A 23,855-nucleotide genomic window follows, 5' to 3' on the forward strand; every position below is an offset into this window, starting at 1 on the left:
TCATGCCGGAGTGCTCTCATAGTAGCGTCATCGGCTCCTCTCAACGTGTTTTCAAAGGTCGGCCTGAACATCTGACCAGGTTGCCACAAGTATCTGCTCAAAGAGTATGGATAGCAGAGCCTCCCAAATTCATGGCCATGTATCCCGTCGTCAGTCTTGTCAGGGTGTATTTAAGCACATAATCAACGGGAATACACTCCTAACGAAGGCAAATGTCGGACACTCATCTCCTCCAGGCAGTCAAGAGCGGCCCTGCTGATTGTCGGCGCTCGGTAGAGAGACTTGTAGGAGTGTACAAGCCCCCGTTCGTCTGTGCCGAAACACAGGCAGAACTCAGTTCCAAGCTCTTATATAGCTAGGTCCCTAGGGTCGTGTACGCTATCAGTATCACTTGCGAGGTCTGGCACCCCAATCATCTCCCTCTGTTTCCAAAAATTGACAGGGCGAGAAGTCTTAATACCAACGATGGTAGTGTACTAAGGCTGAGAGAGTACAGAGTGTCGACTTGCCTGATTCAACTTGGAACATATGGAGCCACTCCTGGTGAATCTGCTGTGATGGGATCGGACCTCCTAGTCCTAAGTTTACACCCTCTGTATGCAGAAAATATAGAGCGTTTGTGTGTCTATTTCACATGTCTTCAACGATGTTGCTTTCAATTTCAAGAAGCAGACAATCTCATCGGCTTCAGCATGTTAAACCTGGTACCGAGCAAAGTACAGCGAAGAAGTGAACAAGAAGCCATCTATCACTTCTGACTTCACAAGAGCGCCAAGTTGTATTTTCGTACTGAATCATAGCGTTCGGAAGTGTCACAAAAGCGCGAAGCAAAGCTACTTGCCTTCCATAAGCCCAGCCTCCGGAACGAGTGGGTCCAAAATCTTCAAGGAGTGCTCACGTTCTACGACTATTATCAGCTCATCGTGAAACGAAACCCGATCAGCTTTCCAACGGACCGAGATAAGCTACCGGTGGGTGGTCTTTCAATTCTGAAGTCACTGATGTACAGATAGCAAGTGCCGACCACGCGCAAGAAAAGTAACTTGAACACAAGTCAACGTTCCCGTTTTGGTACACCATATCAACCCAGGCATCACTCTACGAAACCACAGATGCCTTCAAATCCATCATGACGCCGAAACATGGAGGATTTTACCAGAACACAAGAAAGTCACTAAATAAACACGGCGAATGATTTATGTGCAGGTGAGAGGATGCCAGTGTCATCAACGGGGACCCACCGAATAAGCTCATATTTCAACTCACACATCCCAGCCCGTGATGGAGATCTGCCCAAAGCCCTAAACGCACACATACAACGGTGGTGAGTCGAGCCGGGCTGCTTTGCTGAAAGGAAAACTTACTGCATATATCAATCCAAGAGATTCTCAAGTAATGTCAAAAGTAGAAGGCGAAAGCAAAATCGAAAACGAAAAAAAGAAGTGTTTGTGTCAATCGCTGACGGGAATTGAGCCCGACGTGGCTGGTTGTTGTTAGTGATGTGGTCCTTGATGTTTTTCCAGTGATGGATGAAGCTTACGGGTCGAACCCACAACCTTGAGATTAAGAGTCTCACGCTCTACCGATTGAGCTAGCCGGGCGGATGGAATCCTGCCTGATGGTTGGTGACGGGTCGAGGGCCGTGGACGGTTATGGCTGGAGGGCAAAGGGGGGGGAGGGCTCCATAGTCTTGAGCGGGCCCCTCGTAGCAGTTTGGAGGATATATACATGGAATGGTGTAGTCCCTGGGTATCAAGTGCTTTGAGGTACATGACTTCTCGAGTAGTTCCAATGCTGAACATGATGGCCAACTTATTGGAGCTTGTAGGTAGCAAGGTGAGACGGAGGTTGGCCCCCTGTAGACATATAGGCAGATATACTGAGATGTCTAGTCGTACGTATTAAGTATCTCACATATGGTCATGAGGTAAGACCTTATCCGTGCAAGCAACGGCGTTGGCGTGACTGTGAAACTATCCCTGATCAATATGCCAGGTGTCTAAACATGTTGGACAGGTTCAAATGCTTCTTACATGTCTAAGCTTCGTACAATTCAGTGTAGCCATGACCATCTCTTGTCTCAAGTCTGCCACATGCAGGACTTGCGGGAGATATTCATGTGAGGCGAAGGAAGTGCGGCCGGCAAGCACTGGTCAGGGCCATTCAGATGGTAACAACCATCAGACACAAATTTTGAGCACAGGCACATTCCGTCTTCTATGTGAACGATTCCATAATACGAGGGAGAGCACCTGATTCGATAAGCTAAGAGGCGGCGGCCAATGTCTCTAAGTACGAGTCATAAAGACCTTCCTCGAGACTGGAGAGTCCAGACCTGTGTATCGTGTGCCTCGCGAGGTGTGTCTCTTTCAACGGGATGACTAGGAATGGGATTTGCTTCGCTACTACGCGTAAGGGCCTTCGAGCGTGGCATGGGAACAGCCTTAGTATCAACATGGGCATTCAGCCTCTGCAAAGGTTGAGATTCCCAATTAGCGTAGGCTTGCCAAAGTGGTGTAAATGGAAGAGACCTACTATCATGCCCAGAGAGCACGTTGAATTCGCTAGCCTGTCTCATGATTCACTGCATATCCAACTTCTGTAAAGCAGGTTCGAAATCGAGAAACTGGAAAAACTTCCTGCAGATCTAGACGCACCAGTTGAACTCGGCATTGGTAGTGCTACTGGGCGAAGGGTGTGGTCTCGTGTCTGATGGCCTGGCGATCTCAGAGATGACGTTGAAGGGTGACCATTACGTGTTGCTGGAGCGTTCATCTGTAGAACAACAACGAGTATCGGATGGTGATTCACCGCGCGAACGCCGAGACAAAAGCCTCGCGCAGGCTGGTTTGATATCATTGGATGTCCTTAGCCGTTGTTGTCTCGGACGTAAGAAGTAAAGCGGCGCAGTTTGGACAGCATCAGAAACACTGAATAGATCGCATCGTACGTTTTGTTCGCTGATGGCAACCTCCGGCCAAGATTCGGGGGGGGGCTAAATATTGTCGTACAGGTTAGCACGGAGACTCCGGTTCGAAGACATCGGATGAAAGCTGTTCTAGTCGAACTGTGAATCCTGTGAGTGGTCGCTTTGCTACGAGGCATCTTTCCCAGATTCTGCTAACCGGGTCAGATGTGCATGTCAGCGAGAATACCAGGTCACACAATTACGAGAAATCCTGGCCGTACCATGTGGCATGCTATTGAGCTAATTGGTACTTGGTCTGGCTTGGTCTGGGGCACCCTTTCTCAGTAACTGCCCGAAATTGCAAATACATCATGAACGTGGCGAATACATGATTGAGCTCGAAACGCTCGGCTGGACACAAATCGTTCGCTCTCGACGACGAGACTGCTTGTGGGACAAGGTACATAGCCGCTTTAAGGTGGCATATGTACGGACAAGGTGTCATTTACTTTGTGCCCCGACTGAAGGCTTAGATGTGATAGCGATCTGATTTCAGAGCCTGTCCTCAACACCAATCAGTCCAAGTGACTCCGCTCCTGGAAGAGATAAACAACACCTACCTCGCCCAGATGATACGTAAGGCCATACATAAGTAGGCTAATCGGATTTTCAAATCAATATTGGACGCAATGGTGTCTCCATGAGTAAAGATATGGGTGTGGACGTTAGCCGGAGATACAAATTTCGATCCACTTGCTCAGACGAGGAAGGCAATTTTGTGCCCACTGCCGGCCAGCTCGTGGAGCTCCGGGCAACTAAGACTTGCTTCTTAGACCCCACGTCCTCTGGCGTTATGCTCTTGAGCATGACAAGTCGAAAACTTCAACAGCGTCGTCACGATGGCGCCAGATAGGGAGTTCTGGACCCGGCTAAGTTCACGAATGCCAGTGGAATTACTCGCTCTCAATGCTGTGATCGGAACTTGTCGTGCTTGGCTGAAGGGAAGGGTGTCCTCAACAGGCTGGGGATCCAAAGGAGGCCAGCTTGAAGCAGGGTCTAGGCGAAAGGCGAAAACACTCAGATACAGGTCCCTGCCGCTGCTCACAATGGAAAGAAAAGCACAAAGTTAGGTGTCCAGTGCGGCCCGCTTGGGCAGGAAATAGCGGCCATTGTGAAATGTTGAAGCATGAGGCTCCCTCCGTCTCAACTTCAGATAACAAAAGGTCGTCGTTAGTCTGATAAGAGAGCACCCGACGAAATGCTTTTGCTCAGCACTACATATGTGTCACGTTTCCTGCGCCCTGAATGTGCTACGTATGCTGAGCGCCTGCTCCCAGGTTGTACCTGTGATGCAGTCGAGTACAAGCAAACGCCTGTATGGTCAAGAAATCTTCGGACAGGTTTTATCCATTACTCTCATCTCAAGTCAAGGAAGAGAACTGGATATGTCCATGCAGCCGCAGCTTAAGCGCATGGGTCTCTGAATGCACTGAGGGCTGGCGACTGGATGTTGGTTGTGCCGTTATCTTGGATTGGACAACTCCGCGGAGGTTGACTTACACGTGTGGAAATGGCAAAGGGGGTCCGCATTGCCGCGTTGAGTGGAGGCTGAAAGAGCCGTTCAAAACGCCCGCAACCCACGGCCGCTGTGCCGGATCCATACACAACAGATGCGGTAGCGCCAGTTTGTACGATGCTTCTAATGTTGACATTTGAGCCACAAGCTCCAAGTTGATAGACATGGATTTTGAGGTCGGAATCGAGTAGTAAAGTCCAGACCTTCGCCACGCCGGGTGTGGATGGCAGGGAATGGAAGCCGCAAACCGGGGGTATGCACGTCGCGACGGGAGACGGGAAGACTGAAGACCTGAACCAGACAAATGGGACTGACGTGGGGGTTTGAATGGATGACATAATCCATCGGAACCCTTTGTTAGTGGATCTTCTGTGCGGCTAGTTAGGGCCTTCCATTTTTTGTCCGGCCTTCGTTGTCTCTTTATCTTATCTCAACTCAACCTCCCTCTCCGAATGCAGCGTAGCAACCTAAATCTCCCTAGTCATCCTCAATTTTCATCAGCTCTTGGGCAGCTGGACCCCAACATGCTTCTCCCGTCATACCTGGGGAGCATCACGGCCAACGAAACGTGGGGAAAGAGAGTATCAGGGAGAGCCGGCGGAGGAAACCACGACCTTGCCCCAGTTACGGGTCCCCGGACTACACCACCCCGTTTATTTCTGGCCAGTCTTTAAGGGACAGCAAGCGGCACGCGGCCCATGATCAGGATCAACGTTGTGCCAATTCCTCTGCGACGTCAAATAATGACAAAGTATGACATTATTGTTCCACGACGTTGGCCTCGCTTTGTGATGACTGCCAGCTAGCGCAGACGGCACCATCACCAAGGAAGACACGGCCGTCGGGTGCCAATTGGACGGGCCTAGTCCATATCAAAGACCAGTGCCAGGTCCTTACCTAGTCTAGTTTTTTCTAGGGAGCCAAGCCAGTGCTTGAAGTTAAATCGTCGCCGGCCAGGACTCCATCAACTTTCACCTTTACAAAACGTTGCTCACCTGATATTCTGTGCCCTTCAGTCGCCAACAACGCAGGAGAGCATTATTACAGACCTCAAAGTCGGTTGGTTCCAAATCATCGTTACAAACTTGACGCACATGCCATCCATGGTCGAATGAGCCCCGCGGAGATCGACGCCAACGATTAAGCATTCGCCAGTCAGATACCAGAGTCAGTTCCTTATCTCTTGGATGCCAGGGGTGGGGCCTGGGCTCGACCGTCACAACCGCATCTTGAGCGCCTTCTGTGAACCTACCAAAGATAAGCAATAAGCTCAGAAGCCTCCGTTTCGTCGTATTGTTCCCCCTTCCCTTTGCCCCCTTGTCCAATCATTCCCCTTCTAAAGCACTTTACTGAGTATCTTAGAAAGGCAAGGACTGTCGAGATAAGGCATATGAACCTAGCGTCAGAGGCCACCCGCTTTGGCTCATCATATCACTGCGCTTCACTGTCTATTGCACTGAAGGTTGCGACAGCGCAGTTTTAGGCCTCTTGCTATATTCAGGCCGCTTCTCAGTTGACGGAGAAGAAATTTCTAGCTGATTCATTAGGCCCAGGAAAGAAGTACGCCGTCGTTGGCGTTCGTCTCAGCATTCCTCTCGGCTCTGGAAGAGATTCGCCCGTGTCTCGTCAAGATCGTGGCTGTCTCTCGCTCACTTCATGTTGGATCCTCAAACAATAATTCGCAGTTCATAGCTGTCACTTGTTAGAGCTTCTCCTTGGCTTCCGGCTACCATGACCTAGGAGCCACGTTGGGTCGAGGATTAGAGACACAACGTGCAGTATCGGCACTCTCATTCAAGACATCGCCCTAGTGCCTCGGCCTACCTACGCTACAGGAAAGATTGTGTCATCTCCGTCTTTCTCCCGTCGACGTATTCTTATCTGAGAGATCGACCAGCCAGCCTGCTGCCCAGTATCAAGTCTACCACGCAGTTGGTGTGGTCCGGTCCCTTTACGCCTCTTGGCCGCCTTCCATCCCGTCAGCACGTCTCCGTCACCTTCGCATTTGTCCCCCCCCTTCATCCTTGTATCCCCGCGGCAGGGCAGGGGATTTCTTGCGGGAGAATCAATCCGGTTTAGCGTCTTGCTGTCCCGGAGATGCATCAACCGTCTTCGATCTTCAAGAAGCATATGTCTATCTGTTGCAAGCATTCATATAAGAGTGTTCCTTGAGCCTTCCCAGTAGCCATAATCGTAGATCTCACCATCCAGACAATCGACAACATCAGCAACCAGGTTCTTTTAACAAGCCTCGAGATTCGGAATCCTTTTTTACGTGGGTCATCACTGGCGACTAACACGAACCCACGACGTTTACCTACGCCTTAAACCACACGACACCGAAAACTACGAGGAAACAGCGCAATCATCATCACGATGCAGCTCTCCGTTCTCTGGAGGGCACCTGAGGTGAACCCTATCAATCGCAAAGCGCGCAGTATCCCTGTATTCAACATTTTCAATGTCTACGCACGAGCTTTCCACTTTTCGTGGCTCGGTTTTATGATTGCCGTGCGTATAAGTCTTGGTGGTCTCTTCCGTGCATGTGGACTGACATGGCGATAGTTTTGGGCCTGGTACACGTTTCCGCCTCTTTTGACAGTCACAATCAAGAAGGACCTCAACCTTACTACGGCACAAGTCGCAAACTCCAACATTGTTTCTTTGGTCGCAACACTCTTCATGCGGCTCATCGCTGGACCCGCCTGTGATCGCTTCGGTTCGCGTATCGTCTTTGGCTCGCTGCTTCTCATCGGCACTATTCCCATTGGCCTTGCACCGCTGGTCAAGGACGCCACAGGCTTATACATCTCCCGCTTCTTCATCGGTGTTCTCGGTGCTACTTTCGTTCCTTGCCAGGTGTGGTGCACTGGGTTCTTCGATAAGAATGTTGTTGGAACCGCTAATGCCCTGGCCGGAGGCTGGGGTAACGCTGGTGGTGGAATTACCTACTTCGTCATGCCCGCAGTTTACGACTCTTTTGTTCACGCACGCGGCTACTCCCCTGGTCAAGCTTGGCGGTTGACCTTCATCGTACCCGTCATCTGCCTGTTCTGCTGTGGTATGGGTCTTCTTCTCCTGTGCGAGGACACACCGACGGGCAAGTGGGCAGATCGCCACCTTCATGCCCAAGAGAACCTCCACTCTCACGGCGTTGATGCCGCTGTGCGATCCGACGTTGTCGATGTTCCTGGCGGTATCACTGACCGCAACAACACGGGCTCCATGGCATCCGATGAGGAGAAGAACAGCACTCACGGCAAGAACGGTGTCGTTTCCGACCATGAGGCCACCCTCTCTCGCACGGAGATGATTGAGACGGCTCAAGCTGATACTGTCGTCAACCCGTCCTTCAACGAGGCCATGCAGGTCGTCTTGTCTCCTCAAACCATCTTCCACGTAGCCACCTACGGCTGCTCCTTTGGCGGCGAGCTCGCAATCAACGCCATCCTCTCTTCTTACTACCTGAAGAACTTTCCTTCCCTGGGCCAGACTGGTGCTAGCAACTGGGCTGCCATGTTTGGCTTCCTCAACGTCGTCACCCGCCCCGCTGGCGGAGTCGTGTCTGATCTGCTTTACCGCTATGGTGGACAGAACCTCTGGCTTAAGAAGGGCTGGATCACGACTTGCGGTGTTCTCACCGGCGCTCTGCTCATTCTCATCGGTCAACTGAACCCTCACAACGAATCAACCATGTTTGGTCTTGTCTTCCTGATGGCTGTCTTCCACGAGGCAGGCAACGGAGCCAACTTTGGTCTCATCCCGCACGTTCACAGCTATGCCAACGGTATCGTGTCTGGTGTCACCGGTGCCGGCGGAAACTTTGGCGGTGTGATTTTCGCCATCATCTTCCGCTTCATGGACCAGGGAACGAACTATGCAAAGGGCTTTTGGGTTATTGGCTGCATTCACATTGCTGTCAACCTGTTGGTTTCTTGGATTCACCCGCTTCCCAAGGCTCAGCGCCACTGAGCGCAAGGACGTTCACGAACATTAATGACTTTTGGTTACGATTGGTTTCTTGTCTCATAGCTCGCTTGTTTTGAATAGGGTCTGAGCCCGGTAGACTGGCTTTTGGGGGTCTGTCTGGAGTATGGAACGGACAAAAATGATATCCACTGTTGGCATTCTTAGTAAATAATTCGATTTTGCGCAATCTTAGCTCCGTCTACAACGTATACAACCACTTCTGGACCCTTTTCGTCGTGACTTTGTACGGATGGCTTAGCTGATGTGGTTCGACTGCACCGAACAGAACAGTGATGGAGTGTCAGAAACTGTACCTCAAGCGGGAACCAGTGAGTGAGAGCCCAAGTAGGAAGTTTACTGACGCTTAAAACATGCGTGCATATGAGGAAAGAGGCGTACGTACCTCACAAACAGACTTGTCTGATGACCCACGTCGAACTTGCGGCATCGTGGATCTCAAAGGAACAGGTAGCTTCCCGGAGTGCCGCCAACACTCTAAGTAAGCACCTCCCCACTCTCCTGTTCTTCCTTTCCGCCTCCACATCATCAGGTCCCGGCTTCCCGTCCTTCTATTCACTCCCCCCACTGAGGGTCTGAAAGATAGGAGGGACATTGCTCCGTCCGAGGAAGCCACCTCGCTACTCAGGTACGTCATGCATAGGAATCGATTGCACAAGCGCCGTAGAGATTGCGTGTAAATTATGCTACTATTCTCTCTCTTTTGCCAACAACATTGCGGGAGAAAACTCTTGGTATCATGACCGGAGGTCTCTGTGCAGCAATGGCATCTGAGATTGGGATTTTGGCAGGACGGAGAACATTTCAGTTACCCACTGCATACGGGGTATCCTTCAAAAAGACATTCCAAATCACAAGTTAGCCAGTAATAAACGGATCTTCGTCTTGCCAACCATCTACGTTGCAAAGTTTTGTGAGCGCTTGCCAGTGAACGCCATTTCCAGCCTAATCGTGGTGTAGATTTAAAGGCAAGACAATCATAACTAACATGCTCATCATCATGCGAACAGTGTCGGGATGATGAGCAAGTGTGATTGGCTGCATGAGAAATGTCGTCGACAGGTAGACCCACCTCGTACTCGGGCGCCTGATCACGTGAAGACGAGATGCTCCTTGGGCAACTGACTAAGCCAAGACGCGACGACACGCTAGCTAAAGTGGGTGGGGGAGCAAACGCGGTACGCACTTTCAGCGTGATGGGCCGGGTGTAAACACCAACGACGAATCTTGCAACGACCATCAAAGAGCCTCAACTGTGCCCAGAACCGTCTCCCAATGACGTTCGGAACACCCCAGGTATACTACCTGCAGTCGGATAAATGACTCGAAACAACCTTGGGGACCATCTCTCCTGGCTGCTAAGCAACGTCGCGCTATCTAAACCCACCGATCTCGCCTTTCCACCAGCCCACGACCCCTCCGGTGCCGACTCTTCACAATCCCAGAGCCGCTTTGGTAGCTCAAGCTCCCAACAAGAGCTTCCGACTCGACCAAATCCCCAGTCAATACCTGGCAGGACGTATGCAGGATCTGCACTTCATGTCCTGGACGTGGTGGAACAGCCACGGGACTCTAGGGTGGCAACAACGGGAAACTCCGCGTCCATGGCGAGATTGACATCTTCCACAAGGCCTAGAAAGCCCTCGTTGGCGGTGAAACAGCAGCAACCGCCACAGCAGCTGTTGACGCCCTCCTCGACGACGAGTGGTGGCAGATTCCAGCAAGCTTACACAGCTAAGCTTCGGCAAGAAGGTGAATACACACTATCCATCTGAAAGTACACTGACTGACCGACTGTAGATGCAGAGAACGAGCGGAACCGGGCTGCTCCATTATCTTCGCAAGAAGGAAGACACAAGCCGGCGCCGGCACCCACGCCGGACTTCCTCGATGACGACGATGACGAAATTCTCGACCTGACTGGCAATGATACCGTTTTGTCATCAGACTCAGTGGGATTTGATGATGGGGTTACCATATGGAACGAGGCGCATGCGTCAAGACCGGAGCCGCTGAGCAAACGAGGGCAGAAGCGGAAGAGCACTGAGATGAGCAAAGCGGGTGACTTGGAGTCGGATTCGGACGAGTTCCCAGACATCTACAAGACGTTGGGAACACCTGCGCCAAAGGGTAGTTGTTCGGTTAAGGGACCGAGGACGATTCCCTCCAGTATTCGTCGAGCAACTACCGACAAAGGGGTCATTGAAGAGCGTACTATTACACAAACAATCAGTCGGACCCAGCGTACCTACAGAATGTCTGAAGAGCCTGCTGGCAACGGCACACCGCGACGATTACCTATGGCTTCGGGAGGTCAGCAGGTGCTTGGTCGGACACCAAGCAAGGCTTTACGGATATCGTCAAGTCCAGAGTCGAACTCCAGAGTCGGGTCACTAGATCTCCAAGCACAGAAGCAACGCAGCAAACCCCGGGTAATACAAGATACGGATGACGAGTTCGATGACGGGGATCTTGATGAAGAGCTTCTTGCTACACCAAGCCGCCATACAGGCTCAACGATGCCGTTTACGAATCCTAGGTCAAGGCCAGCATCGATTCCTCTCGATGACACCATGCTATCTGATGGGCTTGTTGCTCCTGATACCCCCTCCATACCTACCTCATCGGTGCTGCGACCGGAAAGCCACGAGGCTCCAGCCGAGACGAGCTATGCACCCTTGCCATCTCGAGATCAACCGACGAATTCCACGTCCCAGCAAAGCACCTCTTCACAGACGCAAAAGTCTGCTGTGCTTAAGTTCATTCTAAACAACAGAGACTCCCTCAAGGCCAGGGAGAAGATGATTCAAGACCAGCGCGATCAGAACCTGAAGGACTATGCCAGGGTCTTACGAGAAGGCACTAAAGAAGATCGTGCCCAACTTAAGATCGCAAAGGAATTGTTGCTGAAACAACAGGCTGGGCTGGAGGAAGTTTCTGAGCTGCTTAATGCACATGCGGCACTTGAAGATGAGAGAGAGTCTCTCGCAATGCAGATTGCCGATGCATACAACGAAGGTCGCGATACTGAAGAGGAAGAGAACCGCTTAGATGAAATCGCCGACAAAGTCAAAGATTTGGAGCAGTCCATCGATGAACTTCTCCCTGGTGTCGGCATAGTGGACGAAACCTTCATCGAAGAATACCGCAGATCCAAGTCCGTGGTCATGAGCACGCAGCCTGGCCACAAAATGTCTTCTAGGGCATCCAGGGATATACCAGGACTCACGGAAATGGATAGTCAAGTCATTCACCAGACACAGTTCCCCGGGTCGTCAAGGCTTACTGACCCAAGAGATCACTCGCCGCCGCCGTTTCCCCGGAGTCGACCGGCAGCTCCAAGGAGTGCGAAACCTGTTGCACCAAGTGCCAAGCCCCGTCGACGCGATGAGTTCGAAGATGAATTCTTCGATGATATTGAAGACGATTACGGCGCATTCATTCCTCCCCCGCCACCTGTGTCTAGGCCAACGCCAAATCGAAAGAGTCCTCCCAAGAAAGCGGGTCATCGTGCTCAAGACATGTCCAGCGACTACGGCGATGATGCAGACGCGGACATGCTTGCACTGGCTCACGACTTCGAGCTTCGGCAGTCTTCGTCTGCCGAAACAACGAGAGGCCGCAGTGCACTGACTTCGACATCGGGCAATGCTGTTCAGCCTTTGAAGGCAGTCGAACCACTGAAGAAGAGAGAGCCTTCGAAAGCGAAGTTGTCAATGCCACCAGAACTGATGAAACACCCCTGGTCAGCAGACGTGAGGAAGGCTTTGAAAGACAGATTCAGGATGAGAGGGTTTCGCTCTAATCAGCTTGAGGCTATCAACGCCACACTCGGAGGTGAAGATGCTTTCGTGCTGATGCCAACCGGCGGCGGTAAATCCCTTTGCTACCAACTTCCAGCTATTGTTACTAGCGGCAAGACGAGGGGAATTACGATTGTCGTCTCCCCTCTGCTTAGTCTTATGCAAGATCAGGTGGATCACATGTCAGTTGTCAATATTCAAGCTGTTTCGCTCAATGGCGAGACGAGTTCCCAGAAGCGAAGTCAGATTTTCTCTTCGTTCAAAGAGAGGAGTCCGGAACTTTACATCCAGCTGCTCTACGTCACGCCGGAGATGCTGAATAACAGTGACAACTTCATGAGGGCCCTAACCAGTCTTTACTCCAACAAGCGGCTCGCACGAATCGTAATTGACGAGGCACATTGTGTCAGTCAATGGGGTCACGACTTTCGACCAGACTACAAGGCACTAGGCAAACTTCGCAACCGCTTTCCTACTGTTCCCATTATTGCACTTACGGCCACAGCGACTCAGAACGTCATTGTCGACATCAAGCATAACCTAGGCATGGACAGCTGCCAGGTCTTCAGTCAGAGCTTCAATCGCCCAAATCTCACGTATGAGGTTCGGCGGAAAGAGAAGGAACTGATCCACAAGATCGCTGATTTGATTATGTCCAAGTACGACGGACAATGTGGAATCGTCTATACTTTGTCGAGGAAAACTGCAGAGCAAGTCGCCGAGAAGCTGCGTTCTCAGTATGGCGTCAAAGCAAGTCACTACCACGCGCAGATGACTCCTGAGGACAGGATCAGAGTACAGAGGGAATGGCAAGCGGATAGGATCCATGTCGTTGTAGCGACAATTGCGTTCGGCATGGGCATTGATAAGCCTGACGTCCGTTTCGTCATTCACCATTCGATCCCCAAGAGCTTGGAAGGCTACTACCAAGAAACAGGGCGCGCTGGGAGAGACGGTAATCCTTCGGACTGCATTCTATTTTTCGGTTATCAGGATGTAGCCACACTGAAGAAGATGATTTCGCAGGGCGAAGGAAGCGAGGCACAAAAAGAACGGCAACGAATGATGCTCAATCGAGTCACTGCGTTCTGCGACAACCGGGAAGACTGTCGCCGCGTTGAGATTCTTCGCTACTTTGGCGAACAGTTCAACTCTGACGAGTGCGAGAAGACCTGCGACAACTGTCGAGCAGGCGCTGTCTTTGAGCAGCAAGACTTCTCTGAACTTGCCGTTGGAGCTATACAGACCATCCAACTTCACGAGCGCCTGACTATAAACCAGTGCAGTGAAATCTTGATGGGAAAGAAGTACCAAAAGACAATTGATCCGCATCCTGACGATCCTCATGGCATCGCAAAGGGGATGAAGAAGCATGAACTCGAACGCATCATCGATAGACTTACAGCTGAGGAGGCCCTAGAGGAGGAGAATGTGGTGAACAAGAGGGCCGGTATCGCGATCCAGTATCTCATCGTAAGTTGCTCTACTGCTTATATCTGGCTCTATTCAATAAATCTAACACGTTCGTAGCCTGGTCGCAACGCCCACTTGTTTCTCAATGGCCGACGCAAACTATTGTTATCGGTCCAGGTTTCTGATAGGAATAGGGAACCATTGGCACCAAAACCCAAAAAGCGGACCCAAAAGAGCAAGAAGAACGAAGAGCAGGACCTGGACGAAGAACCGCCGAGGAGACGCCTGCCGCCTTCGACCAACGTGTCTTCGCCAGCGCAAGCTCGAAGAACGCAAGACAAGAGGTCAAAGGGCAAGTCCCTTGCGACCGTCATCGATTCTGACGAGGAAGACGAGGTGCTAAGGCAAGAGATGGCAGAGGAAAGTCTTTCGCTACACGCAAACGGCTACATCAAGGATGGCTTTGTCATGTCCGACAATGAATCTGACGATGGATTCGAGCCACTGCCCCCACCTCGAAAACGTGGGAATGCCTCCAAGCCGGTTGGGCCCCGTATCGAGGAGGACATACGCCTAGGGGCACTTGACGAACTGCACCAAGACGTCGTCCACAATTTTGTCCAGGAGGCTAAGCAGCTCGAGGAGTCTCTGCGGAATGCGCAAGGGCTCCGAAAACCTCTGTTTTCCGAGAAGAGTTTCCAAGAAATGGCTATCCGGTGGACAGAGACTCTCCCTCAAATGCGACAAATTTCAGGGATCGAGCCAGGAAAGGTGGATAAGTTTGGGAGCAAATTCGTGCCCCTGATAAAGCGTTTTCACAGCAACTACAAGGCAATGCTCAGCTTTGCGGACGAAGACGAAGACATGGAAGCCGAAGAGCAGAGCATCGTCGATTTGATTAGCTCCGACGAAGACGAGAACATGGATGATGAGGAAGAGGAAGAGGAATCTTCGAAGTATTTCAGTAGTGGACCGCCTCCCCTCGCGCCTTCTGTCCAGGAATGGAACCAGCGAATGAAGGAACTAGATACGGCGCCTCCGAGCCGAGCCTCATCGTCAACTTCGACAAGGGGGCGTGGTGGTGCTCGAGGCGGTCGGAGATCAGGGGGTCGCAAGGGCTCCAGCTCATGGGCAAGCAAAAAACAAGGAGGCGGCGTTACCAAGAAAAAGGCTTCTGGCGGGACAAACAGAAGAAGCAGCGGCGGGGCATCAGCTTCGAGAAACAGCGCCGTGACCAGCTACTTCTCCAAGGGAAAAAGAGGTGGTGGCGGTGGCGGCAGCGGTATCGGGCTGATGCCACACTGAGAAGCCGGTGAGAAGGGCTAGCATATGATATATGTGTTGGTATGGAACTAGACATACCTAAAGGGATACAACGGACGAGAGGAACATCAAACATGACTGGGGTCAGGAACACAAGACACATGCTCCACTTTATTCGAGAAGCAAACATTCATGAGGCAGGGGGGAAACGGTCGTGACAAGTTGGGGGAGAAGAAGTTTTATACCTTTCATGTCTCAGGGCGGCGATGGAGCAAGCGATTCCGTACGATGATGATTTCAGGGGCAGGCGTCGCCCGGTCTACAAGCATTCTCTCAGGCGCAGCATAGGCACATTTTGGCATTTTAATGTTGACCATGAATGATTAAGACATGTATTCCTCTGCCGTACTCAAGATGCTCCCCGATGTCCACAACCTTTATGGCAGATGATTCTCTTGCTTCATAACATGACCAGACTAGCGCTAGGTTTTACTCAGTCCCAATTCGACCATGATGTATGAGAGTAACTTTGGGACTCGAAAATACGAATTATCAATTTGCGTCTTTTCGCGCAGCTAGCTATCTAAACCCTCCCTCTACGCGTCTCCTGCCCTCCGGCCCATCCCACCATTCCCGTGAGATATCAGTATCATGAGGGGTATAAAGTCCGTTCGCGAGGTCCGATCCATTCATTGCAATACAAGTGGTGTCTTTTGTTTTGTTAGTTTTTGAGGGTATAGCCTCGGGTTCATCGGAGCGCGACTTGGGGTTTCCGTGCAGTGCATCGTGACGGTGATGGCTCACGATCATATTGGACCTTCCCACATTCGTCCGAAATCAGACTCCATGTTTCCCCTCCTGGTATAATACTAAAAAGACCGTCAGGCAGGTATCCTCCTGCCCAAGATTGAAAACTCAAACGCCCCTCGACGGATCCCAATCCGACGCCTCGCCATAAAGCAAATAAAGTAGGATCAATCAGTGGCACTGCCGTGAAAGAGGGTATTCGAATATGTACAAACTTCAATATCGTGGTGTGATGCCAATCCGGCCGAGGCAAAGCAAGTCGAAAACGACTCAAAGCCTTGTCCTCCGTTTCTGCCATTGGTGCTTCGTCAAGTCCGCCAGCGGGGTTTGCCTGCCACCTCAGCTACCGCCTCGTTTTGCTGCGTAATTGTTGCCAACGGAGAACTAAAAACCCTCCTTTGCCTGGATAAAAGAGACTCCTAGCCCCTCCATCGAGGCTTCTGGCTAGAGGTGCTTTTAGACAGCTCTGGAAGAGTCTTGCGTGTAGTATTCCGCGACACTGATCGGGTTGGAGGGGTCTCCATGCCACCTGTCGTACTGCTTGCTTTGAGTTGTGGCAATTGGCTAGTTCGACGCGTCGATGCCAACGAGCTTGCAGGACGGCTTGGTACGGCTCTGTCGGCAAATGAGTGAAGCTTGGGTGGTTGAAGAGAGGCACGTCGGCTGGACTGAGACTCCAGACCGGACGTAGAGACAGATGAAGATAAACGCGGCTTAGAGAGTGTCTGCTGAGAATACGGGCCAGGTGAGGCCAGACGCTCCCTAAAAGACAACTTCGATGGGGCCCTCTTCGTAGGTGTGTCCTCGGGCATGGGCGACGCGGATGACTCTCGGGTCAGGGGGCTCCGAAGGGTTGGCAACCTCGTACCGCCGGGCGATGAAGATCGCGGGGTCAAAGAGGATGATGGACGGGCGGCTGGCGATGTCTTCTTGGCGTAGGGGCTAGGGCAGGTGAGGGTCAAGGGTTTGAAGTTGTGACCGATACCAACATCAGTAGTGTTGGTCGAACCATTCCACCTGGGCCGATTAGGCTGCGTGGAAGCAGGTCTGGGGATATTGCCCGCAGATGGAGTGCCAAGCCTCGAAGTCATGTTGGACAATCGAGGTACCAAGGGCTTGCGAGGCATTTGAGAGGAAGGTGTTGGCAACGACGACTGTCTTCTTCCCGATGGCTGCGGCAAGTGACTGTTGGTGCTCACAGAACGGTTCTTGGCCATCTTGTTTCTGGGAGTGACTGGCTCTAATCCGAGACTCGACATAATTACCGAGGAAGGAGGGGAGCTGCCGGGAGTATCGCGGCCACTACCAATCGTGGAGCGATCATTTGACAGCATGCTGGAGATAGAATCCCTCAACTGCTGGCCTCTAGTATCCACGTGAACTTCGTCCACAACCACGTCCATCTCTCTCATCTCATCCTTGATCGATTCCCATTTCGCCTGCATCTCGGCATGCAAACGTAGAATTTCGCCATTGACAGTTAAGCGGTCCTTAACACCCTTGTCGATGATGGCCAAAACTCGCTCGATAGCTGGGCCATAATGCGTCTTCTTGGCGTCGTAACTCTCGATCTTTTTGATCATTGTCGGTGGGTTGCTCAGATGCATACCGGTGTCGACAGCTTCCCTTAGCTTGATCATCGATCTCTCAACTGATTCGATCATCTTTTGGGCCTGTCGTCCTGCTCCGCGAAAGACAATGACCCAGCGATCCTCACCCAGCTCCTTACGCAGTGATTCGGCATCCTTTTCCAGCTTTTTGTAACTGCCATCGAGACCTGTGCGTCGCATGTCCAATTCCTCACAAGCAGTTGGGAAAGATTTCTCGGCTCGGGCAGCGAACACCGCGAGCCGCATGGGGAGGAAGTCTAGCGATGCGCGCAAGGGTTGCATCCGCGCGAATAGGGCTAGAAGACTAGAATCATCTTGTGACAAAGTGGGTGTAGGGGTTCCTGGAGACGTTGATCCAGGACTGAGCGGAAGACCAGGTAGGCTGAAGCGGTTTTGCGCTTGCATCCTGGCGACGGGAGGAGGAGTATCCTCAACAATATTCTCGAGGTCTCCAATGTCGACGCCGTCGCCGCCTGCGGCAGCCATCAAAGACTTGTGGCGTCTTTCTTCCATCTCGAAGACCAGACGGCTCAGTTCGTCCATTTCGCTTTGGATGTCTCCCAGAACACTGTTCCACAGTTCCTCCCACTCCATCGCGATTTCGACTTGTCCTTTAACGGTATTGAGTGCTGCTTTGATGTTGGCCCATTCCTCGATGATGGACTCCATTTGGGAGACGGCGCGATGGAGATCTTCGGGCGGAACGTCGGCAATGTCTTCGCGGCCTTGCAGTTCTTCGATAGCACCGACGTACACTTTAATCAATTTCTCGAAGCGATGTATGGCGTTCTCGACCTCTTCGTATCCTTCGCGACCTCCCGCCGCGGCCCACTCAACGTCATCATCGCTATCCAGACCACCAATAACCTCTGATGCCTTATAGATCCAACTTCTAATTTGCTCCGCAGCGTTGATCAAAGCTTTCGATGCGACCTGTGCTGTCGGGATGGCAGACACCTTGCTGGACAAGGACTCTGCATCAGGAAGCTGGAGTGATGTAAGTTGAGCTAGCTGATTGGCGAAAGATGCGCGGGAAAGCGTGTAGATGGAACCGGGTCGCTGATGACCGGGAGTAAAGTATGACGCAAGATCAGGCGTAAACTCGACCGCTGGCACCGGCGGTGTATCTTTCGGAGGTGGAGGTGGTGGTTGATCGGAGGCGGGAAGGGCTCCATTGCGTTCGAGATGCTCTCGTCTAGTCTCAAGTTGTACCTTGGTACCGTTCCCATTGGTGTGGTCAGGCAGACGGTATTTATGTGTCTCCATGTCCAAGGGCGCCGTTGTTATGATCTCGGGTAGGACAAGAGACGCGCCCGGGGCAACGTCTGGCGAGGATGACAATATCCAAGTGTTGGGGTCTTCTCTCGAAGCAGTAGAAGATGCAGTCTGTGGTCTCGGGTCGTCGGACGATGTAAAGCCCTTCCAAGGGCGACCGCGTCGATTGATCTTCGATTCGACGGAACTCGCCTTATGGTTCTCGTCTATCAAGCGAATCTGGTCTTCAGGCAGGCGCCCAACTTGGTCTTGTTGAAGTGGTTGGTCTGTTGACTTCTTGTGCGAGGTAAAGCCGAGCGCTTTCAATCGGGCGGCGAGATTGGGTGAGGGTTTGCGAGTTTGTTTTGCCTTATTCGTTGTAGGGGAGCCTGCTGGTGTGGTGTTTGTGGATTTTGAAGTTACTGTGTTATCATTTGTCGGTCGTGAGGACGGTTTGTTTTCGGTGGTGTCGATGATGTTGTTGTTTACAACCTGGGGCTGCGGGTTTAGCTGGAAAAGTTGCGGGCTGGAGACGTCAGAGAAGCCAAGGGTCAAGTGGTCTGCTGTAGTAGTGGCTTCCTGGGCCTGCGCCTGGTCCTCCGCGTGCAGCAGGCGCTGTGGTTGGTGGCTGGAACACGAGTCTCCAGAGGGGACAACGGCAGAAGCAGTTGTATTTGTGTTGTTGCAGCTGGCCTCTGCCTCTGCAACCGATCCTTCCGTGGCTGACATTTGTTCTTAGTGTTTTGTGGGCAAACCTTCAATTGACGTGACAGCCCTTTCGCGGTTTTCCGTCCTTGATTCTAACGCAGGCCCCGCGCGCCTCTGTAGAGACAATCACCTCTTGCAGTTAATTCTGCTGCAGTACGGTACGTGGCCAGTCGGAGACGGATGACAATGAGAGTACGACTGAGCTGGCTCGTGGATAGGCTGGGTCCGGTGGTCCTGAGCTCGAGTGATAACTGGGTCTAGCAGACTGATCCTCGCCGGGTTCAGTTGGGTCATCTGCGGGTTGTCGAATGAGGAGGATCGATGAGCGGCGCTGGAATGCTGGGATTGCTGGATGCCTGGGCGAGCTCGTCAAGCGCACTGTTGTCAGTGCCTTAGTCGGTGGGGTACGCCGCAGCATTCAGCGACCAGGGAGTCTGGGGGAGCCGGCGAACGGGAATGTAATCGTTATTGGAGGCAAAAGACATACGCCGCAGTATTAGGTATGGGAGTGCAGACGCCGGTCGGTACTGGTGTGGTTCTTTGTTGGGCGTCCACGCGATTGGGCTGGGATGCAGAGGCAATTCGTCCAACAAAGCGCCAAAGATTTGAATGGATTGCCTAGCGCGGCATCGGAAAGGTAAGGGTGAGAGGTACGTATGGGATATGGACGGGTCTCGCAAGACCTCGGGAGTTTGGAGACCAGCAGGATGTCAATTCAGTCTCTGGCTTAATTGGCGTTCGTTCTTTGCTCGGATCGGTCGCATGCGATTATGCTGGGTTGGTCCTTGCTCCGGCGCAAGTAGGAGGAGGACTAATGTAGGCGAGGAATCTCCAAGAGCGATCGAGGAGGGACGAAGCGATGAATTCAAAGGCGTCGTGTCTTGTAGTAAGGCGTCCGGGTCGACTGGGTGAATGAGGCAGAAGGGACAAAAGGAATGGAAGAAGCAGAAGAAGAAGAAGACGAGAAGGGATTGGGCAGCAGGAATGCTAGAAACAGTGTGTGAGGGAGCGACGACGAAAGTCAAAAACGTTCTCCGGAGTATTACCTCTGGCGGAGTGTTCGTATTAGTCAAGATGAGGTGGAATAAGGTATGGAAAGAAAGCACTGGCCAGAAAGAAGGAAAGAAGGGAAGAAGGGAAAAAGGAAGGAAGGGAAGGGAAACGAGTGCCTTCCGAGAATGAACTCGAATCGGGGGGGGGGGGGGGGGGGGGGGGGACGATTTAGGAATTGGGGGGGGAAGGGGGGGGGGACCAGGGGAAAGAGGAATGGGGAGGGGGGGGGGGAAGGGAGGGGGGGGGGGGGGGGGGGGGGGGGGGGGGGGGGGGGGTTGGAGGGGAACGATTTAGGAATTCGGGAAGGAAGGCGATGAGGACCTGGGCGATTTGCACAAGACGCGGCGGGCTCGTTTTCTTATCCCTTCATCAACGGCGTCCCGTAAATTGTGATACTTTATTGATTTGCACGAAGCTGCGCAAGCTACATCAAGCTAGCCTCTACCTTATTCTGGAGCTGAGCCTTTCCCTCATCTCTCTAACCTTACCTCGACTCCGTGACCCATCGTCAATGTTACACGGAGAACTCAATAGAGCATGGAGCCACAGACCGATTGTGACAAGACGAGACTTGACTCAAGCATGAGCTACAACGCCCATCTGCGGCCTCCTTCTACCAGTACGACACATCACAGCAAGCTGTCTCACAGACGTAACATGCAGCCGTTGAATACATATATCTTTGTGCGTCGCCATCGTCAACACTTGACGACTAACACCGTCTGTTCCTCGACCACAGTTACATCGGCCCAAGCTTACTTATCTGCCCAGTCGTTCTCGACGCTCGCTCCTTGGCCCCCGGACGATGAAACATCCTTCGACTCCTTGCACATGTCCTTGTTGATTTCCTCCGAAAAGTTTCGCCATGTTCAACAATCATCGTCTTTGACACAAAAGACGCCCGTATCTATTGAAGCATTCGTCGAGACATGTTTTCCCTTTGTACGGCAGCAAGGTGGTGGCATTAGCCTTTACTACCACAAGACAACCTCGGACATAGCTGTTCATCATGTCGTTTTATGCTCAGACAACGAATGAACGTCTCAAAAGATGGATTTAAGGTACTCGTCTCTAGATTGCCGCCACCAAACGCACAATTTCGAACAAATTGTCAACAGAGTAGCGATTGCTCAACCGTCAACGTATCGACCCGCGACCATGCCCCATGTCGCTCACGAACCAAGAGTTCATTGCTCTTAGGGTCTAACATTAGTGCCCTTGCAATCCCCGAGTGGACCACCACGTTGCTCGAGACAGCTCTTATTAGAGAGCCTTGACCATATTTCCGCAAGTTACGACGTTGCAGTGGTATCACCACTTGTGGCAGCTGATGTCCTCTCCTCTCCGCCGACCCTGACCGCAGTGGCAGACCTCGTTCCCCGTTCTGGACTGGTCACCCGCTAGCTGGCCGGGAGTCCTGGCTCTTCGGAAGCCCGTGGAAGATTGGATGAGCCGGGGGGACCCTGTGTCGTGGGCCAGCGGATCGGTAGCCGTGGGCCGTAGGGCCTCGACGCTTCGCGCACAGTTCCAGAGACCCGGACATGTCCTTCTTGCTTCTCGGCTTGGGCAAGGGCTGTTGCATCAACCACGGTTGACTGATCGGTATTTCATATGCACACGTTGCGTTTCAAGAACCAGCAGCACGAGCCGTTCGGCGCCTGATGTTTCTCACATGTGCCAGTCCAACAGGCATAGCCGTTGATACGCTGATACTACGTCAGGTAACAGAATCTAACAGAATCTAACAAAGACTCACACATTTCGGGACAAGTGTTGTCGGATTGAGCCGCGACACCAACGGCTAGTGCTGCATAGCATGCTGCATATTAAGACGTCGGGCTTATGCAAGGTACTGGCAGTTCTATTAACGGCAATAGGTTGGATGAATGTCTCTCGTCCAATTTCCTGAGAAACTTGGATGCACGTCATACCCAATTCTGCCTGCACAGATTTTGTGCTCCTCATTTATACACGCATTGGTACAGATCACGGATGAGGTTGAGCACAACGCCATTGATTATATTGAGAGGGGAGTCGTGAGTGGAGAGGTTAGCCCCTCAAGCTGACATAGAGTTGTCTGACGCGATGGCTTGCATATTACTTGCATTACCGGAATCACCAGGGGGCCAGAATGGAAAATGACAGAGATGTGGAAGTGGAGAGTTTTGCACTCAGCATACCTAACATACCATGCTTGAGAGCACAGAAGCAGAAGAACAAGGGTGAGGGCAAGACACAGGCAGGCACTACTTCACCTAAGACTTTTCAATGCAGCATATATCGTTCATATTCCGAGGCCGCAGCGAACTTGCAGAATGTCTCTTCGGAACCTATCGATCCACTTGCTCGAAGAATCAAGATGTTGAGACACTGACAAAAGGTCGGCCAGCAGACGAATAGAGCTTCTGCGGGACAGGGTCAAGCATGGGGCAATGGTCTAGAGTCTGGCGGGAATGACCGGGCCGCGACACGGATAGGGCAAGAAGCAGAAATGTATGGCCCTTGGCGCCATGTGGCTGAGGTTGCGCGATAATTAACAGCCATGCTTAGTCCTGTTTCTCTCGCAACTTGTCTTTCTGCGCTCCTTGGAGTGCACCCATCATTTTCCTGCATTCTGGGTGGGAAACCCTCAGTATAGTTGCCGACCAACCAGCGAGGAAGTTGATAGCGATGCGGGAGGGAGCCCGTGTTTGGGATTGACGAAGAAAGAGGGGGGTTTGTTGGTCTGGTTCATCTCGATATCGGGAAACACGGAGGCTTTTGGCGGAATGAGATTATCCACTTGTGCTTTGTTGGCCGGACGAGCTGCTGCCAGCTGGACATTATTTATGATTTGTGCCCCTGAAATTGTCATCACCACGGGAATCCGACTTGCAACAAGGTAGAGGGATGGGATAATGAGCTCAACGACAGCTTGGGATGCAGGAGGGCTGATGTTTCTCATGCCTAGGGTAGCTTTATCATATAGTTAGGATAAAGGTTGAGCTCGTTCTGGGCATCTTTACGCAGCTTGGCCATTTGCGCGTTGCTGAGTCGATGTTTATGAGTTCCCTTTGAGAATGTCTGGCTGAGATTCAGCGGTCATTTACTTCGCACTTAGCGCATCCTGACGAGTTTGTGGCGGAATAAGTAGTCGGCGATCCCCTCTGCCCTAGTGTATGTACCTTAGTGAGGAACACATGAAGTTGGAGAAGCTGCTGATATGCCAATCGTTCTTTCGGGTACCTACGCTAGCTACTCACCTTCAGGTCCAGTTGTGGAAACCAACTTGTTCCGTTATTCTTTATAGTAGGCCATACGGTCGTACCTGTCCGAGGTGCTGTGTTTCTTTCTGAACTCGAGAAGAGCCAACCAGCCGTTTTGTAATATCTCTCCGAATTCCGAAAAGAAAAAAAGGCAATCACACACAATCGAAGATAACGGCTTCCGTTTCACACGTTCCATCGTATCCCTCCAGCTCCAGCCTCCAGGCT

The 23,855-nt window shown here is 52.0% G+C and overlaps 4 protein-coding genes across 4 annotated transcripts; 2 read left to right on the plus strand and 2 right to left on the minus strand.

The window, feature by feature from the left end:
* Positions 1–6,860: 6,860 nt before the first annotated feature.
* On the plus strand, positions 6,861–8,456 carry CCOS01_13553 (nitrite transporter; the record flags this gene model as incomplete). Its single annotated transcript, XM_060461699.1, has 2 exons — positions 6,861–6,995; positions 7,050–8,456. 2 exons carry the CDS (start codon positions 6,861–6,863, stop codon positions 8,454–8,456), a joined length of 1,542 nt encoding a protein of 513 aa, XP_060307419.1.
* Positions 8,457–10,075: 1,619 nt separating this feature from the next.
* On the plus strand, positions 10,076–14,992 carry CCOS01_13554 (RecQ family ATP-dependent DNA helicase; the record flags this gene model as incomplete). Its single annotated transcript, XM_060461700.1, has 3 exons — positions 10,076–10,223; positions 10,272–13,747; positions 13,805–14,992. 3 exons carry the CDS (start codon positions 10,076–10,078, stop codon positions 14,990–14,992), a joined length of 4,812 nt encoding a protein of 1,603 aa, XP_060307420.1.
* Positions 14,993–16,519: 1,527 nt separating this feature from the next.
* CCOS01_13555 (uncharacterized protein) lies at positions 16,520–19,350 on the minus strand (the record flags this gene model as incomplete). The annotated part of the gene is made up of 2 exons (XM_060461701.1): positions 16,520–16,699; positions 16,747–19,350. The coding sequence occupies 2 exons, from the start codon at positions 19,348–19,350 to the stop codon at positions 16,520–16,522; spliced, it is 2,784 nt and encodes a 927-aa protein (XP_060307421.1).
* Positions 19,351–23,011: 3,661 nt separating this feature from the next.
* CCOS01_13556 (uncharacterized protein) lies at positions 23,012–23,236 on the minus strand (the record flags this gene model as incomplete). The annotated part of the gene is made up of 1 exon (XM_060461702.1): positions 23,012–23,236. One exon carries the CDS (start codon positions 23,234–23,236, stop codon positions 23,012–23,014), a length of 225 nt encoding a protein of 74 aa, XP_060307422.1.
* Positions 23,237–23,855: the final 619 nt, after the last annotated feature.

The sequence above is a fragment of the Colletotrichum costaricense genome (genome assembly GCF_030867565.1).
Source record: "Colletotrichum costaricense strain IMI 309622 chromosome Unknown Scaffold_18.1, whole genome shotgun sequence".
NCBI lineage: Eukaryota > Fungi > Ascomycota > Sordariomycetes > Glomerellales > Glomerellaceae > Colletotrichum > Colletotrichum costaricense.